General features: G+C 34.3%; 1 protein-coding gene across 6 annotated transcripts in view; it reads left to right on the top strand.

Moving 5' to 3' along the window:
- The window catches only part of LOC143241756 (EPM2A-interacting protein 1-like), a 33,888-nt gene extending 14,752 nt beyond the window's left edge, over positions 1 to 19,136 (top strand). For 4 of the 6 annotated variants that reach the window (XR_013022268.1, XR_013022271.1, XR_013022267.1 and 1 more), the window contains one exon: positions 18,780 to 19,136. Coding sequence is in view for 1 of the 6 variants with exons in the window: in XM_076484982.1 (XP_076341097.1) it covers positions 1,355 to 1,618 (264 nt within the window). In the remaining 5 variants the exon portion in view is untranslated. Of the gene's footprint in view, positions 1 to 234; positions 3,353 to 9,903; positions 10,365 to 18,779 lie in introns of those variants that run through there. The other 2 variants (XR_013022270.1, XM_076484982.1) reach the window with 2 other exon arrangements.
- The last annotated feature ends 1,803 nt before the right edge of the window (positions 19,137 to 20,939 follow it).

Raw genomic sequence — 20,939 nt, 5'->3', positions numbered from 1 at the left:
GCCAGTTGTCTGGCTGCAGGGTAAAGCGCGACATATTTTGAAATATTGTGTTTTTCTCATGTTGGCCCACTGAAAGCGTTCTTGGTACAACTCCAGGAGAGTTGTTTGTACCTTTTTTGGAGAGGAACGTAATTCACTTTTGTTGTTGTTTTTGGCCCACGTGTCAGCCTTGTTAAGTAATCTTATAACCGTATATATAGTAGTTAAGATTATGGAGCATGTGACTCGTTTCAGGATGACAGTGGAGAAACTGAATAGAAGACGTCTCTTTTTAGTTGTGACCGATGGTGTGACTCGTTCCCACATCTCTATATCATTGGTCTGGAAGCAGTTTCATGTTCTCCTAAAGGCACTTACTGCTTATTCTCAACAACCTATTGTGATTGGCTGGCTAAAATTCAGTAGACGATTTAAAATTCATTGGAAACACTCAGGTTCCTTTCTCGATGTCTAGTTACGATTCAAAAACAATATGCAGGATATAACATTCGCTAATTTACTCTAGAGTAGCAAATCGGACGAGACTGTGTGAAACCACTTTATATGTAGGCTAAATGACCAGCCATTTAGACTTCGTGTCGCATTAATATTTATCGGTTGCCTTACTATAGCTACAGCAGTCAACTTGAGGTGACTATATGCCGATGAGTTTGCCTTGTTATAGCTATAACAATCAACTTGAGGTGACTATATGCCGATGAGTTTGCCTTGTTATAGCTACAACAGTCAACTTGAGGTGACTATATGCCGATGAGTTTGCCTTGTTATAGCTATAACAATCAACTTGAGGTGACTATATGCCGATGAGTTTGCCTTGTTATAGCTACAACAGTCAACTTGAGGTGACTATATGCCGATGAGTTTGCCTTCTTATAGCTACAACAGTCAACTTGAGGTGACTATATGCCGATGAGTTTGTCTTGTTATAGCTACAACAGTCAACTTGAGGTGACTATATGCCGATGAGTTTGCCTTATTATAGCTATGACGACTCAAATTTCGATCGATTATTTTTCAAATTATTTATGCTGTGTAGTTTCTCATTTCAATAAAACCCTACAGCTATTCTTTGATAACATATCTTTGTTATTATCAAGGAGATAAAGGTATATATTTATTGTTTTGTCTTAATGTAAAAGGGATTTTCATTTTCTTTTATAATATATTTTTTGTAGAACAAAGTACATTTTTTGTTTTTTGTGCTGTATAAACTATAGCCAGTTTCAGACCCGAAGAAACAGTTGCTGCCTAAAATATCTAAATCATAATTACAATGTAGAATATGTCATTATTTATGTAAGATATCAATATATATATATTCGGAGCATTGTGAAGTATATCTGAGACACGACGTATGGAGAACAGGTACCTTGACTTCTACAAAACGTTGCCTGATACATTTGCTAATCTGAAAGAGAACGCACTTGTCCACACCAGTATGTTTGGCAGCATGTACTGCTGCGAACAGGCTTTCTCGCATATGAAACTGAACAAAAACAACACTCACAATCAGCTGACTGATGATCATCTGGAAGCAGTCTTGCGTCCTTCAACGTCAAACATCAAGCCGGACATTTCTAAGCTCGTAGATGACATGCAGCACCATCCATCGCACTGACTTTGCGCATTATTATAAGAAATGTTATGATACGTCAACTGTCACAAACTCTTTGATGTAATCGTTATTTGTGTGTTCTGGAATGTGATGTCCATCTTGTGTGAAACAACTGTGGGACGATTTTAATCTTAACTTTTTGTGCCCCCCCCCCAACGGTTACGAGAAGTCTGTATGTGGTCCCTGACTCAAAAAGTTTGTGCACCACTGATTTAAATTGTAGTTGCTTGTGCTATTGCGGAAATATTCAGGTTTGGTACCATACTAACCAAACTCAAGAGTGTAATAACATTTGTTCACAGACAGTTTGTTGTTAAGTGCATAACTACACAATGTAGTGCTCTGTCCACCGCGGGTATCGAGCCACAATTTTATGCCGCTGAACCACTGGGAGGCCCATTAAAAAGAGAATGTGCGTGTGAGAAGTGATTACATACGACGTATCATGAGTTTGAGTGAACCTTTACGTGCATTAATTTAATTAAAGTTTGCTTTTCGATCTGTAGGGCGCCTGTGAGAAGATGCATTTTCAAAACGTTAACCCAGTCTGTACCTTTTTTCACAAAGTACCATTACATGTGAAACAGCATCCATAGTACTTCAACTGTTCTGACTCGTTAAAATCTCCCATTACATATGAAGGAGTCCCAGTAAAATTTCAGTTGTTCTGTCTTAATACAAACCACCGCAGATAGCCCTCGTGTAGTTTTACGCGAAACTCAAAACAAACCAGTACGTACCACTTGGAAAGCATGTAGTTAGTGTTTATTGTTATTTATTTATCACAGTTTCCACCAGATTTCCACAAGTTACACCCTTTAGAAATACTTGTAGTTAACTTTTGAAGCATTACTTGCTACGAGGTTTTTATTTGGACGTTTTTTTTTATTTAAAGTTTTCTTTATAAGAGGAGAAGGTTCACTGGTTAATCGCATTTTCTCATTATCGGTGTTTAGGTCTTATAGACATGGGAGGGTCAGATGCACGTGATCTTTTCCATTTTCTGGTTGGTGTTAGCTGTTTCAAGATAATATGAATATAAATAAATGAGGGTCAGAGAATCGTTGACCAATTTCAGGACAATGTCCACATAGGTTTCTTTTTTATTCAGTGTTGGAAGATCCCGTACCGTATGTATTTATTATGTTGTTACATTGGTTTTACACTAATCAAGAGCATCTACACAAAATACCCTGTCAATGCTGTTATATCAACTTAAAACTGACGTTGGTTTCTTAGTCTAGCGTCAGGAGGCGTTATTAAATTCTTAGTTTTTATATACATGTTATTCACGACCACACAGTCACGTTTTGAATTCGCAATTTTCACCCCAACGTTCTTCACTTTGCACACGACCTCACACCTGTACTTAGGGGTACTCATGATCCCGCTGTCTGGTCTAGGGTGGTTTTATATGCTGAGGGTGTTTCTAGCTTGTCCCCCCCCCCTTTTTTGTCACCAGTGTTAAATCTACACTTGAAACTTGTCTGTGGCCTGACCATTTCGACCAAGACGCCGATGAATATGAAAATGCCACAACCTCACTGTACTATTTGCTTTTGTAATCTCATCTAAAAATTAAAAACTTTCCAATCTCATTAGTTTTCTTTAAATAAGGAAACCTGTTCTTTTAGCATGTGAGCTAACGTGGTTCACGCTATTGTCTTAAAAACATCAAAAGTTCTAGATCTAGCTGGTCATTCTAAAGCAAATAATAAAATAAAATCTTAACTCTTCCATATCTATGACTTGTATGTTGATTAAAGACGTATATTATTACTAAATATCCTTCCGCCGGGCCCATCACCGTGTTCTCTTTAAAGAGGAAATAAAATGAAAATGAAAAGTAACAAATATTTTTATTTATTGTTCGTATGTCATGCTGTGTTGTAGCAACAGGGTTTCTAATGTTTCTCGTGATTAATGGCATTCGCACTTTTTGCTGACGAACACCAGAACAAACTGAAACGTTAAGCATTCCCTGTATGACGTCATTTTAGTGTCTACTGACGTACAGGCAACACACTACTGTAATTAAAAAACAAAACAAACCTCTCCAGAAGACCCTTGGCCCCTTTCGGGAAAATTATGTATAAATTTTAATCATGAATTATCTATATATGTACAACAGAAATTATTTGCTTAGACTAAAAGTTAATTCTTCGTAGAATTGTGTAAAGTACATTTTGAAAACCATTTTAAGAAATGCTGAATATTAAATTTACAGTTTCCTTGGGTGATCTAGTTCACTACCATGAGTACGTATTTGGGAAACACTATATGAGCTTTGTTTTGTTTGTTTGTTTTTTGAATTTCACGCAAAGCTACACGAGGGCTATCTGCGCTAGCCGTCCCTAATTTTGCAGTGTAAGACTAGAGGGAAGGCAGCAAGTCATCACCACCCACCGCCAACTCTTGGGATACTCTTTTGCCAACGAATAGTGGGATTGATCGTCATATTATAACGCCCCCACGGCTGAAAGGGCGAGCATATTGGGTGCGACGGGGATTCGAACCCGCGACCCTCAGGTTACATATCGAACGCCTTAACCCACCTGGTCATGCTGGGCCGCTTTGTTCTGATCTTGAATATTTTGATATTAACCACACATAACTTTCGAATTCTTTACCATCACGAATAATTTTTGTTTGTTTTGGTTTTGTTTGTAGATAAGCACAAAACTACAAAAAGGGCTTTTTGTGCTCTGCCTACAATGGGTTTCGAAACCTGGTTACTAGCGTTGTAATTCTGCAGGCACATCGCTTTTCCACTGGGGGCAATCACAAAGAAAGGTATTCCCTTATGTTAGAATTCACGAGCAAAATACACATATACGACTGATTATCGGTCTAGCTGCAATAATCTATCGTATTAAGATATTTTGGTAAATTTACCAGCAGGATAGGAACCATAGATGAGGAAAATAAAAGAAACGAAACCTTCTACATTCAATATTGATAACGTACAGTCAGCCTTGCACAAAAGTCGACAAAAATCTGGATATTTGAAAGTATTCAAATAAGTTAATTGATTCAAACCCTGGACAGTGGATAGCTCTCTTTCAAGCATCGAGGATCGAATCCTGGCTGCTACTTCCAGAGAACTGGCCCTTCTTGGCATATTCCGAAACATGGTGGCAGCTGATATATAGGATGTAAAGTAATAAGTAATTAGTATTTAATTATTAATTAAACTAATACAATATACTAACTAAACTTCCTAAGGTTTACTAGTTTTAAGTTTTCAGTAAAGTAACGTATGTCTTTTTATTGTTTACCTAAAGGTAATCATCACACTGTGTTTGTTTCTCTAAAACACACGTAAACTCAGAGATTAAGGGAAGATAGCTACTTAACATCGCCAATTGCTAACTCGTGGGCTACTAGTGTTTAACAGAATGGTACGACTTAGCCGTCGTCGTTATAACACACGCCCAGACCCAGAGTGAGGAATACGATTTATTCGGTAACAGGAAGTGAAAGATAGATCCAAAGATTTACTGAGCTACGTGGCACCAGGACAATTTTTTATTTATAAGTGTGGCAGTGAAAGAGTTAGATACATATATATACAGTTGTTTCAGGTTTCAATGATCAGATGACGCATTTGATTAAACTCTGAGTTTACGCTTCGTTGTGTTAGATATAAATATACACACCCACACTTGGACCCAACGATTTTACGTTTCTGTGGGTCATATGCATAAATTTATATGTAAACAGTTTCAATTAAGAATAAAATAATTAGTAGAAATAGTTTAGTACATAAAAACAGTTTTGTGCTAAAATTCATCAGTATAGATATGAAAACTTGAAAATAACATGTCAAAAATTCATGTTATATACATGATAAAATAATACAAATTCAGTAATTTTTAATATTTGTGAGGACTACGAGTTCGGCGGTTAAAATACGTGTAAATATTAAGTGATATTTCTCTTCACATTTAAAAAAAAACACGACATCTACATGTTTATAGATTTAACGTATTTTACCAGGCTATGAATCTGAACAACTTTACTGCTTTATATTTCTCGTCAAAGAACGTAATCGTAAATCTTAAACACGAAACGAAGTCGAGTGCATTTTCTGTATTCGGTTTTATACACAAAGCACGACTGTAATAATAATAATAATAAAAAGATAAGAAAGTTATCGCTATGCTGTCCCGAGTTTATCACATTGCTTAAGGTAATGTGATTATCTAACAATCCATCACTCATGTTATTGTTGGAGTAGAACCATTCTTTCAGAACGCCTACTAGGTTGTGTTCCTCTTTCATTATTGATTTTTCATTGTGTCCCAACGTCCTTTCTCGAAAATCACGAGCCTTGCATTTCTTGATTTATATCGCTATTAGATATTTGGGTATCAGCTAAACGGCTCTTTAGAAGTCTCGTAGGAATATACCCCTATCTTATAGAAACTACAGTGCCATCTAAGTATTTATAACAGTTTAGCTGAATATACGTTTAAACGCTATATTTCATATCTGTGATCCGATAATTGCATTCATGTTTTGTTTTTCCTATCTCGGTATTTCCCCGTTTGAATTGTTCTTTGGAACAGGTTTCGATCTACCAGTGAAAAAGAATAGGTTAAAATGATCGCAACTTTGTTTTAGAGTTTTATTTTAAGAGGATGACGTGTTTCGATGTAGCGCGCTTCCGCGAAACGTCATCCTCTTAAAAGGTATATAAAAAACAAAACTTTCGTGATTGTTTATCCTATTCTCTAATTTAGATATCTTTGAAGCCTGTGCAGTTAACTGTATTTTCTTTTTATCAAAGTAATAACGTTTTTGTCTTCCACGAAAATAAAATATCATTTTCAGAGTAAGCATATTTTACATCCCTGCCAACATGTAACAACATAAACACAGTACGCGGATCAAAACATCTTTTCACATCTCTTCGCAATCTGACGTAGCCCCAAAGATCCTGTTTATATGTAATTTTGGAAGCCTTAATTCACGAACGACATGTGTGATCTAAAACTGACCTCATTGTTATTCGCAGAAACTTGTTAACAGTGAATTTCATAGCATTTGACAATAATGCGCAATCATGGTCATCGGAATGGTCAGTGATGAGGAACGAGATTTCTAGGGCAACAATAGGCCTGAAACAGTTTTCTTGAAAAGTGTGTTTAGAACTGGTTAGAAAAACGAAACCTGAATACTTGAATAATATTACTTAATCTTGTGTTTGAAATGTTGGTAAAAATTAAGTTGAAGGGAGTGGATATGTTGCTGTGTTCACGTGTATAGATTGTATTTTCCTTTAAATAGTACAGATAAGGTATTTTAAAAAGATGTTGGTTGTGTTTATGTATTCGTATTTGATGAATATAAACAATTTTAATGACAGCAGTAAAAGAAAAAAAAAACTACTTCAGTGTCCTCTCAAAGGTAATGAAAATGTAACATTGAAGGAAGGAATTATTTATCTAAACAACCGAAACGCCTGCTTTTTCTTACAGTATTTCACGTATGTAGGCATTTGGAAGTTACTAAAGGTTGTTCTTGTACACATTCTGGCCAGGCATGGCCAGATAGTTAAGGCACTCGACTCGCAATCTGAGGGTCGCGGGTTCCAATCCCGTCACGCCAAACATGCTCGCCCTTTCAGCCGTAGGAACGTTATAATGTAATGGTCAATCCCATTGGTAAGAATTGGCGTTGGGTAGTGATGACTAGCTGAGTTCCCTGTAGTCTTACACTACTAAATTAGGAACGGCTAGCGCAGATAATCCTCGTGTAGCTTTGTGCGAAATTCACAAAACAAATCTGTATACATCTGCAGCAGAAATCCAATCAAAAAGCAGAGTATACGATGGTTTGCTGAAATGTTTTTTTAATGTAAACACGTATATTTTTATTGGTTACTTTGGATTTAAGGTAATTACTGCTTAAATACGGAATTACCTACAACAAATATCTTGTTTGCAAATTTATTGTTTGAGATAATGTTCGAAGTGTATAATTTTAAGAGACAAAAAAAATGTCCACAGAAACTATTGTTAGTGCAATAGGTTCCAAAAGTCATAAAAAACCTGATTTTTAATATTTTTTCACAAATGTTTTAAAAGAGAAACACGGTGAAAATTATAGCGATAAGGTTACAGATTTACAATATTGAAATCCGTGGTTTGATTCCTCGCGGTGGACACTGCAGATAGCCACTTGTAGCTTTGCTAAGAAACAGACAATCGATCATATGAATTAAAGAATTAGTTCGTATACCATAAAAAAGTATTACATTGTAATAGTATGCAAGATTACATAGGAAGACTATATTTACGTTAAAGCTGTTTTATTAATAACTAACCGGTGTATCTGTTCCGTAGACCGAAGTTATGTAAATTCATGATTAGCGAAAGGTTATCTCAGGGCATGAAAAGTTGCTTCCCTTATGTAATTGAAAAAAAATAAATAAATTAACAACAAACTAGATCCAATGTTTTTGGTTATGTTCTTTTGCAAGTATACACCACATAACTCTCTTAGATTGTACGTTTGGACTCAGTAATAACTGAAATGTCGTTATGTAATAAATGTTTATCTTAGGACTACTATATGAAGGTTTTTAAAAGAGCATTTATCAATATGTGTTATGACTTAATTATAATTGTTGTTGTTGTTTTGAATTAAGCGCAAAGCTACACAATGGACTATCTGTGCTCTGCCCACCACGGGTATCGAAACCCGGTTTTTAGCGTTGTAAGTCCGCAGACATACCGCTGAGCCACTGGGGGGCTTTAATTATAGAATAATTTTAATTACATTTCCCAACTACAAAACAAGAAACCACAAATTTGCATGCATCTCCTCGTGGACCCAATAAACCCTCATACCCAATTTGGTGAAGCTCCACCAACAGGAGGCGAAGTAGTGGCAGAATACGCAAAAACGTCTGTAACAATATATAACGTAAAATGAAAAACTGAAAATTTATAAGTACACCGGCATGAACCTAATGAACTTTCATATCAAAATTTAAAAATATCTATCCACATCTTTCGATGTAAATACATGGGCATACAAGAGGTAGTACTATTATGTTTATATAGATATAAACTTTCAACATGATATATATAGATACATATTTTTGTTCCATATTGCGGATCTCGTGTAGTGCAACATAATATTTACTTGGCAATACTCCTACTGATTGTAGTTTGATGGCGGATGTCTTAATGGTTTAAAGTCATTTTATCAGTACCAACCACTTATATAACGAACATTTCTACGGAACATTGCTGATTTCAAGCTAAGTTAGCTTGAGACCTCTTCGATCGTAATTCAATTTGACTTATTCAGTATCTAGTCTGTTGACACAGCTACCATTTTATATCTCATCTAGTCTAGGATTGGACAAAAGACTTTTAGTTATTGGGAGACACGAGTGCAGTTTTCAAATATAGCTTAAGTGCTCTCCGTTTGGTGGAGGAAAGCTAATGGCTTGTCATCATTGAAGCTTTTGCAATTTGTGACGTCGTGAGTTATACGTCGAATCCACTCATCTGCCATGAAACTGAGTTGCTATGTTATTTTGTTTCAACCATCTACTATGAATCATTCCTTTAAATCCGTTGAGCAATACGTTTAAGTATGTTAGCTGGTATAAAATAGTGTTCGTTTTTTCGCCTTATTCGTAATTGTTCTTTTACAAATGTTTCCATTATGTTGAATATTAGAATATAAATTCACGTTTGCTTAAAAAAATCGTCTCCATTCTTAATTCTACATTTAAAACGTAACTCTTATTATGATGTTGCAACCTTTTTGAGTAATTAAGAATAACAACTACCTTTTATGATTGTTTTATAGCCACAGTTGGAACATGGTGACCAAAGCATCATAAATGGTTTATTTTCATATGGATAAACCAGAAGTATATGGCAACCAAAGCAGTCCTAATCACTATATTTCGTAATTATTTTAAACGTTAAAAGGGAATCATATAATAAAACAGACATAGGTAACGCAGGCGCCTGGTAACCAAAGCAGCTCTAACCGACTGTTTTAGAGAGATTTTGGACACCAGGACTCGCAGTTTCAACGGCATGAACATTGTGTTAATCAGTTAACACCAAACTAATCACGCTGGTATTCAACAGGTAACCAAAAATATTCACAAAACGAATGTTCAGGAAACGTTACGCAAAGAATGAAATGAATACAGACAGTAAAGGGAAATAAGCAAATTCAGTTGTACAGGTAAACAAAATATTTTCTCACAACCGCGTATAAAGTCTCCAAACGTTTTCTGTTTTCTTTCGCAGAGAGCTGCTCGGCTGGAAAGGCTAAAGCCAAGAGACGACAGATAGTGTGAAAATCAGAAGAGTCTTATGCAAGAGAGAGTATTGTGAGGGGTAATAAGTGACTATCTGTTGGGTGAAACAAGAATAAACCTAGGGTTGAGCGTCATTTTTAGAGCATGTCTCACAACCCAAATCGGGGAGCTCGTTTCTGTGGCAACGAGCAGCGAATCATAAGCTCTCCTTCTCGTGCTCTGGACACGCTAGTCAGTAGGTTGTACTGCTGTGATAGTAATAACAATAATAAAACAACTTTGTTGTTAATGTACGGCAAAAATACTGGCATCTTAAGCTCCTAGGGCTTTTTTCGTAAAAATATGTTCAAAACATAATAGAAAACACCATGTTTTTTTTTTAAAGTTCACAGCAATTCATCGTTAAATTTTGCTGGAAGTTACCCTAAAATAACTTCTTATATATTTTGAGTGTTCTTATTGTTATTCTACAAGGAAATGTCCTTATCTTAGTGTCCCCCAGTGGCTCAGCGGTATGTCTGCGTACTTACAACGCTAAAAACCGGGTTTCGATATCCGTGGCGGGCAGAGCACAGATAGCCCATTGTGTAGCTTTGTGCTTAAGTCAAAAAACAAACAAACAAACCTTATCTTAGTTTGTTCTTCGAGTGTTTTCATTGTTATTCTACAAGGAAATGCTTGTAGAATGCTTTAGTCTGTACTTCGAGTGTGTTTATTGTTATTCTGCAAGGAAATACCTTTTAAACGAACAGTTTTTCCACATAAGTAATAGATGTATTAACATTTATTTCAAGTGTTTTTCACTGTCATTCCACAAATTAATACTTTAAAAGTTGTAGTTAATCCACATACAACAATGGTTCTATTATAGATAATTCCAGATTTTCTTTTATTCTATAATTTCCACATAGAAACACTTTAAGTGAATTATCCACAATAAGATAATACACACACTTCGGCCATATCAGAACACTAACTCTTTCTACGGAAAATGCAAATATGTGTAAATATAGCGGCTTAAATGAAGTATATAAATTCACCTTTAATTCGAAAAAATACAGATTATTTTGGTCAAATTAAATTATTTTTATAATATATTTCATGTTATTTTAAATTTAACCACAATTTAAAATATAGATTTTAGCGTAAAAGTAATGGTTAATCGCACGTCTTTTTGCGTATTTTATTCTTTGTATTAAAAAAACATTAAAAAACTTGATGAAACATAATACGTTTAAAGCGATAAAGAACATGCATTTTATAGCAGTGATTAAATGTCATATCGTGTTTGTTTGTAGTTGAACACAAAGGTACACAACTGGTTATCTGTACTGTACTCACAACGGATGTTGAAACTCGATTTTTAGCATTTTTAATTCCACAAACTTATCTCCGTGTTACTGGGGGACAATAAATGTTATAATGAAATAAAAAAACACACCTTAGGCCTTACTTTAATTCAAAAAAGATATTCATACTCAAGATATAAGTATTTTTATTGCACGTTTTTTACTTTTTTAAATAAGCAATATGTGTTTACTGAGTGGAAAGCAGGATATGCAGTCGAAACCAAATTACGGAAATTTAATATTTCGAGAGAATCACACACACACACACACACAGACACTGTTTTTTTTTTTAGTGTGAGCCCACAGGCTTACCGCTGAGACACTTATCATATATTATTGATCTACCACAAATATATTCGAATTTGAACTGGTTATTATTCTTCAGTGCTGTGACTTTGTGTCTTAGGAAAACAAGTTTAGATTAAAAACGATTCGATTGCATGTGGTAATTATACAGATTGTATGTTCCAAAGTGATTCAACAGAGGTCATGTTACAAAAGACTGCTTTTCATAATATTGAACTCTTGTTGGTTTTTTTTTAGCACAAAACTGTACGATAGACTGTTGTGGCTCTACCAACCGTGGGTACCGTACCCCAGTTGTTAAGGTTATAATTTCCCCATATTAATCGCTGAGCCACCAGGTGGTTTGTTAGGGAAATAGTTAGAGGAACCAAATCTCCTCCGTCAACTTGTTGAGGTTATTAGTGATTTTGTTTTTTTCCAATGGAAAGTTTGCTTCCTGGCGGAACAGCTAATGAGAAAAAAACAACAAACACGTGAGCTGTTTAAACGTTCCCAAGAGTGTTTGGTGACAGTGTGTTTTTCTAAAAATATCCTCATAAAATAATTTATTTTCTGAAATTCTAAGTGGAATGTGTTTGTTTAAGCGCGAAACTAAATTATAAGCAAAGTGAAACTTCTAAATCCATTTTCTTTCCAATGCTATCGTAAATTCAAATTCAGTGAAACTATCGTGACCAATAGTCTTTTGCATACCCAAAACCCTATATCGGTATTTTCATTTTCTAGTAATCATAGATGGAGATATAATCTTTTTTTGGAAGTTAAAAATTACGTATTTTTATGCGTTTGACTCGAAGGTTAAACTTGGTGAACAAATAATTGAATTTGAGACTGAAATTAAGTAAAGTAACAAAAGTATTAAAAGAAGGCAATATAATACCAGAATAAATAAGCTGAAAAAAATTCAGTGATGTCGAGAAAACCCACTTGTAGAGAAATACATATGTAAAAACGGCTCGTTTGGGTTGAGAAAATATTTTACGTAAAGGAGCGAACAATGTTTCGACCTTTTTCAGTCATTGTCAGGTTCACAAAGAAAGAAAGAGGTAACTTACTGGAAGCTGACCACATGTTTGAAAGGGGTTGTGTAACTGAGTGTCGGAATGTAGAGGGCGTGCTTAGATGTTTGAATACATCATTTTATATTATTTACTTTATTATTATTATAATATCATTTTTAATATAGGTCTAAAGGTGTTCCTTTGTATCTGTTTATTTTGTTGTATAAGTAAGGCTTCTTTAATTTTGCGTTTGTTTATGTTTGTTTCTTTATTTAGTATTTGAGTGTTTTCTATGATTATGTTGCGTTTATTTGACTTGCAGTGTTCGAAAACGTGTGAAGGTGACTTTTTGTGTTCTTTGAATCTTGTTTCCATTTTTCTACTTGTTTCTCCAATATAGAAGCCGTAGCAGTTATCACATTGTATTTTATAAATAATGTTGGTGTGGTGTTTATCAGTGTAGTTTTTACATAGTATAGACCTCAGTTTTGTGCCTGGTTTTTGAATAAATTTGATATTAACTGGAATGTCATATTTTGTTACTAGTTCTTGCCAAATGTTGTTTATTTTTCTGCTGATGTCGGGAATATATGGTATGCAGCAGTATATGGTTTCGTGGTTTATTGATTCGTGAGATATATTTACTTTTGCTGGTTGGTTTTGCTTTTTGTCTAGGTGTGTGTGTATAATGTTTTCTATGGTTTGTAGAGGAAACTTATTGATGTTGATAAAGTATTGTTTTATTTTGTCTAATTCATCGTTAATTTTATCTGGTGAGCATAGTTTTATGGCTGAGTTTAATTGGTTTCTTAGTATGTTGATTTTTTGTTTTGTTTCATGTGCTGAGTCCCAAGGAATGTATAGTCCAGTGTGGGTGATTTTTCGGTGGATTTCTCTTTTAAATTGTGTATCAGTTCTTGTAATTTTGAGGTTAAGAAATGATATTTGATTGCTTTCTTCCTGTTTCACATGTGAAGTTAATGTTGGGATGTATAGAGTTAATGTGATTGAAAAAAATTAAGTATGTGTTCTGTAGATCTGAATCCCGCAACCGTGTCATCTATATATCTGTACCAGTATAGTGGTGGATGTAATGCTGTGTTACTTGCTTGTGTTTCAACTTGTGTCATAAAAATATTGGCTAGAATTGGTGATACTGGATTGTCCATGGTTACCCCATTTGTTTGTATACACTAAATTAAGAAACAAATATAAACAAGTGCAAAATTAAAGAAGCCTTACTTATACAACAATTCAAGCCTAAAATAAACCAATACAAAGGAACACCTTTATACCTATATTAAAAATGATATAATAAATAATAATAATAAAATAAATAATATAAAATTATATATTCAAACATCTAAGCACACCCTCTACATTCCGACACTCAGTTACACAACCCCTTTCAAACATGTGGTCAGCTTCCGGTCAGTTACCTTTCTTTCTTTCTTTGTGAAACTGACGATGACCGAAGAAAGTCGAAACGTTGTTCGCTCCTCTACGTAAAACAAATTTCTCAACCCAAACGAGCCGTTTTTACATATATAAGCTGAAAGAAAGTTTGATATAAATCAGTTTTCATTCATTACAATCCATGTTTGTGAACATGATCGAACCTGATTTTGTTTTGGAACGTAAGTATTAATTAATATAATTGACATTACATAATGTAAAATATATCTTCTTGTGGGTTGGACACTAGTGTGGTCTAGATGGACGTATATGGATGTTTAAATCTTTGAGGATAACTAACAACTAAACAATCCAATAAAGTATTTTTTGCATAACATCTATTAGTATATGAAGTAAAAATGTCATTTTTTTTTCTGGTTAGCTAAAATAAGGTTTCGTTAAAGGAAAGGAATTTCTTGTAGAACTATAGGTACAAAATTCGTCGTAGACTCGCTTATCAATAAAGAGAAAAATATTCGATTGACGTCTGTCTGGCTACGGGATTTTGATCATTACACAAATTAATATATGACTTTAATCGAACGATTCAGAACATTACGAGAGAGAAGAAGAAGCGCACAAGACGCACGATCTATCAGGTGAGATAACCAAATAAATTGAAACAGACAAAATAGTGTTATATATCACGTGTAAGACTGTCTGCGTCCATTGTGATCGAAACAAACACTGAATCCGTTAGCTACCCCATCCAAGACAATCAGTTCTCATTGTGTTATAGTTCCAGTTTGTAAGTTCCCAGGTGTAAGGTGCTTTGTTCTTAATGTGTATCTATCTGAATTGTAAAACAAGTCTTTCTGATCGTGTGTGAATCTGGGTTTCTAAGCCATCTTGCTTTAAGATATCTCGATCCTGTGAAAACGGAGTTCACTGCTCGCTCGTTCTGGTGGTATAAAAACCTAAATTTTATATCACTATATCTAATAGTACCAGTTCATTTAATTGGTCGTTACGAGCACACTGCTACTGGCGTTTTTTTCATACCGAAATTTGTTCTTGGTCTAAAAAACTAACATAACTTGTTATCGTAATAATAAAGTATCTCACACTAGATGTTCAACGCTTTTTCGCCGCTAAACGTGGGTTAACTAGGAAAGGAAATACTACACAAACCACTGTAGTTTTGTAAACATGCATAGGCTTAAAGAAGTCTGGAACAAACAGGTCGAATAAGACGAAAACTTGTTTTATTGAACATTTATTGGAACTTTATGTGTGCCACACAGATTACTTATTGTGTAGCTTTGCGTTTAACAACGAACAAACCAACCAACTAATTGATAAATGTAATCCGGATCTTTAGCACATTCGACGAAACGATACTATTAGCGTATACATTCCGATTCTATATTTGTTTGTTTGTTTTGGAATTTCGCACAAAGCTACTCGAGGGCTATCTGTGCTAGCCGTCCCTAATTTTGCAGTGTAAGACTAGAGGGTAGGCAGCTAGTCATCACCACCCACCACCAACTCTTGGGCTACTCTTTTACCAACGAAAAGTAGGATTGACCGTAACATTATAACGCCCCCACGGCTGGGAGGGCGAGCATGTTTGGCGCGACTTGGGCGCGAACCCGCGACCCTCAGATTACGAAGCGCACGCCTTAACGCGCTAGGCCATGCCAGACCCCTCGATTCTATGACGCCTTCTGTTGATAGAGGCGAGAGAAATTGGTCTTTACTTTGTCTTACCAAATAATAATATTCGTTGTACTAAACAGATCAAACATTCTTAGAAGAAGAATAAATAATACTTGGCAACAAATAATTTGGAGAAAAGTGATGATTTGATGCTAATTCCAAAAATGTACTTAGAATTTGTACATCACCTCTATATTATTAGTTATCGTAACACATATTTCAATATTTTATCAGTACTTTGTGAAAAACCATGCAATCAACTCAGTACAATATATTTATGCTGTGAAATTAAGTTTAATGGGTAAATTGCATGCGTTTTTGATAACTTCAAACAGTTACTGTATTGTGCTGGTGTAAAATAAAAATATACTGTTCAGATATATTACTTGCTCTCGATATAATTGTAGTGAATTGTACCATTTTTTCTTCTTTTCACTCTTATCTGCTCTGTTCAGGAATCACAAAACCCTCACATACTCAGTTTTTAGAAGTACATTTTCTGTAATTATTAGTGCCCTCTGATAAATAAATGGTAAGCTTACAGACTTCTAACATTAAAATCCATGGTTCGATTACTCACAGACAACACCGTGTAACTTATTGTTTGATTTTGATTTAAGCCAAAAACAATTATTAGCATCAGTTTTACATTGACGTGTTAATGAAATGTAAAGGGAATGTCTTCTCAAAAATATGACTTCATCAGATCTTTCCATCTTTTGTTTACTTCAGTTTATAGTGGTTTAATGTTACATATTTAAATTAAATTATAAAGCCATTGAAGCTCTTAGGAATTTTTCTGGCCCAGAAATCAAAGATTAAAGAACAATGTTAAAGGATATATAATGACGATGGAAGAGGAGTATCTTGTTTATCACTCATTACTGCTCAAGAAAGCAAACATTGAAAAATGAATTTTAAATAATTGAATGTATTTCTCTTCAAAACCATCGAGTTCCAAATCAAGTAGCTCTTCCACTATTTAAATATAATTTTACAATATCAACAGTAGAGGGCGCCACTAAAACTAATTTACATTCAAGATGGCGAGGAACTCAAAATAAATACATATATTAATCTCATGATGACCTAAAGAGGTTGAAATATTACTTGTTTTATGTTTTTAAATGAAATATAAAATAGTTTCAGGACCCTACGTATTAAAAATATTAAAAGCTCCCGGAATGTAAGATTTTACATAATAATTTGTTCAGGAGAGGAAATGAAAATAGACTTTTCAGCTGGAAGAACATGTAGAATAACTATGATATTTTAAGATTATGTACAATAATAAATGTACAAAAATTGAATAAATCTAGTAAATGAACTATTTACAAAAGAAAAAAATATGTTCATCACACATTCTAGAATTTCTTAAACGTGGGGCCCGGCATGGCCAGGTGGGTTAAGGCATTTGACTCATAATTTGAGGGTTGCGGGTTCGAATCCCCACAAAACATGCTCGCCCTTTCAGCCGTGATGGCGTTATAATGTTAAGGCCAATCCCACTATTCGTTGGTAAAAGAGTAGCCCAAGAATTGGCGGTGGGCGGTGATGACTACCTGCCTTTCCTCTAGTTTTACAGTGCTAAATTAGGGACGGCTAAAGTAGTTAGCCGTCGTGTAGCTTTACGAGAAATTAAAAAACAAACAAAAAATTAACAATATTGAAAGTGCTGATTATAAAAATACGCGAGACTTTGGTGGGAAATAGAAATGACAAATTTCTTTTGCTCAGTTTGTGTGCATAAGAGATTGTAATTTCGTTTCAGAGGATAATATTAACAATTTGTAGAACTATTAAGTAGAAGTTTAACGATATTTTATAGTAGACCTATCGAGAGAGCGTTGCTATTCTAAGATGTGGTTTCCTTTTCTTTATGTGATGACAATCATAACGTTATATTTCTATGCGATGTTGTACCTTGTAAATGTGAATATGCTTTTATATACGATAGAGATTCCATAGAAGGTAATTTATTTCTATACCTGCTTTTTATTCCTAGGAAAAAGTCGCTTCACTTTTCAATCTCACCCTAGCTTATTATCGAACTTTGTGGATGTTCCCTAAACTGCATGCAGTACTTGTATTTTTCTATATGATGATTTGGTAAAGACAACAGTCATTGTATCTTTAATCACAGTATTGATACTTGGAAAGAAAACTTTGAAAAGTGTTTACTTTCCGATAATATGGTTTGTGTATCTCTCTATTATGTGCTGTTAGTTATTATCAATTAAAAAGCTACATAAAAGGTATTCTATGCTCTATTCGCCACGGGTTCGAAATCCGGTTTCTAGCATATACTCCGAATATGCCATCAGTGAGCCTTCATTACATGTATTCTGTATTATGTTTCCAAAATTACATCACTTATAGAGAAACGTGTTCTATTAACTACTTACGTAGTAGATTTACCTACAATATAATTCGATTTATATAACATCTGGTTTGAAATCACTTTCCAACATTGTTGCTTTATCCGTATACGTGATTAGATTCTTTAAAAACTTTTAATTTCCTTATATTGACACTTGTTGCCGTTTTCATGATTGCGACTCTATATTGCATTATTTTCTTTAGAATGTAGCTCCTTCATTTTCTCAGTCCTTTACGTATTTGGGAAAGGGACATAGCTTATTGGTTAGCATTGACGTCAAAGTCCTATTGTTCAGAGAGATCAGGACAGCCTTGTAGCCTGTCAGTTCTTTGTGTGACTCAGCGCGAAAATTCTGAAACAAGCGATTCTTTATATTTTGTTATGAGATTACTTCCTTTAAAAGTTCTAGTTATCTTTCGCTTTAATATTTTCTTCATGCCTTGGCGTATCTTTTCCAGATATTTTGATTTGAAATAATTTAATACCATGTGTTAATCTGCTTGATTTACTTTCAGTAATTTTGGTTCAATATTTTATTATACTGTATGTGTTTGTCTTTTTTTACTTGTTTCTGTGTTCAAACTGTATCTCGCTCATTTGCCTTTCTTGTCGTCTGGGTTTTCTGTAATAATTCATTCGCCTCTTGTTTGGCGGTGCCTATTTTTTTCACGTGTTAATAGTTTATTAAATATGTCCGTTTCATCTTTCCATATAGTGTGGTTATGTACGACTGATGAACAACACGATGTGGGCACTGTAGCTGCAACGAGAGAACTATCGCAACAGGTGAACACAAGAAATTACCGAGTCACGTGATGAGGATTCTATTAATGACGTCAAAGAACTCAGTATATTAGATGGTGTTTGAACTAGCTCATTTACTAACAGATCTATTGTTTTACAGACACTATTAATCCATTAGTCTTCTATCTGCTTACTTGTAAATTTCATAGACACTGTATTTGGGTTATCAATTTTTGAGAACTTGTTTGTGATCACTCTCATCCCAAGTTGATTGAAAAATTCATATTCTAGTTTTTCGTAAGCTTCTGCTAATAAATACTATCAGCTAGTGATTTCATTTGTGCTATAAATCTACCTCATTTACTCACATACCAGATTACCAAAAGAAGTAATTTGTGGTCATTTGGATATTTTGTAGTCTGACTTGTAATTTAAAAAAACAAATAATGACCCTATAAGTGAAATGAAATCACTGATCTCACAAAACCTAATCAAATGCCTGAAAGTATCACCCTACCTAATATATGTGGCCAAGCTATGGTTGCTTTCATGTTACAGCAGCCATCTTGAATGTTTTAATTTCTTCAAGGGAGCTGAAGTGGCACTAGTCAGATTCTTGATCAGTAACCCTCAAAGAAAGACAAAATACTGAAAAATATTATGTGGACCACAACTTTTGGCTAATGCTAGATTCAGTGTTTGGTACTCAACTAGTTCACTTGCCCTTGTGTTCTGTTTTAATGTTTAACAGAGATTTTAGGTTTATGGATGTGTTTACCATTTCCTTATGTACTATGAACTCAGTCAAAATTCTTAGCAAGCTTTATCTAAGTACTATGAGGTAAAGCCAGAAAGTACCACATACTTCTAATATCTTACTCATCAAATACCAAATCTAAATATCTGCAAGATTGTTGACTTCAATCATGTATTGCATATTCTGTAAGCCATACTGTATTTTCTTTGATATTATTTTTCAACTGTAATGATCAGAATGTCTAATATTTCTCTGTTTATTAGAAATATTATTTTGCATTATTAGCTTAGTATATAGATTTAGGACCAATTTAAATCTAAGTTTGCCAAACTCTGCAAAGTATTTTTTGGAATTATGGCCAAAAATATAGCTAACAGCAAAACTGCTAAAATTGATGAAATAATGGATTATAATCATTATAAGTAAGAGAACAAGTTCAGGATATTTATTAACACTCCTACGAAAAGACGTTTCTAGTCCTGATTTCTCCAAGCCTGTTCCCCTGGCTGTGGTTTCTCTAGATAGTAGATAGGGACAGTGGGAATCTCGTTAATCCATTCATTAATGGATTTAAATGGCAATTTCATTTAAATACAAAATTATTAGCCTAATATTAATAACCTTTCAAAGTTGCTCTGGGGCCTATTAGGCCCCACTTTTCGTAGGAGTGTTAAGATATAGTGAGTAAAAATCACATACTATCACAATTAGCACAAAAATCAATTCTCACTCATAAAATTATCTGATAACATTAGACTTCGTGACAAATACTATAAACAAAGAACATGGTTGCAGTTACTGTTTTAATGCAAAGCAACACAACATTACTGGTGGAATTGATATATACTGAAATAGCATTTGTGCTATTCACATTAAGTTTTACACTGCAATGCACTCCATTTCTTTTCCCACAAAATAAATTCCTCATGACTCAGTGGCAACATATTTCAATTTTTATAGTTTAAAATAATACAGAAGTATAATTAAAGTTTAACTTTTTACCAACAACAACACTGGGTAATTATGTTTTCACTTTACATTTATTACTAAGACCATTTCAGGAAATGACAGATGCTTTTCAAGTGCATTTAAGGTCGCTTGTTTTTATTATACTAAATTTTTCCAGCACATAATACAGATGTCAGTTTTATTTTACACAGCAAAACTAGTCAGGATATTAGCTGTCTGTTGTCAACAAAATATTAGCGAGTACTAGCTCAGTCAGTATAACAGAACATAACAAATGGGCATTTTCAGAGAGAATCTACATAAAACAGAACTGAAGTCACACCAAGAATAACAAGATGTGTCATTAAGAAATTTGAGGTTTTCATTTCCACAAGAGTCCATAAGTAAATCATATGCATCATATGA

The sequence above is a fragment of the Tachypleus tridentatus genome, chromosome 2 (genome assembly GCF_004210375.1).
Source record: "Tachypleus tridentatus isolate NWPU-2018 chromosome 2, ASM421037v1, whole genome shotgun sequence".
Taxonomy (NCBI): Eukaryota; Metazoa; Arthropoda; class Merostomata; order Xiphosura; family Limulidae; genus Tachypleus; species Tachypleus tridentatus.
This window is presented reverse-complemented; position numbering and strand designations above follow the sequence as displayed.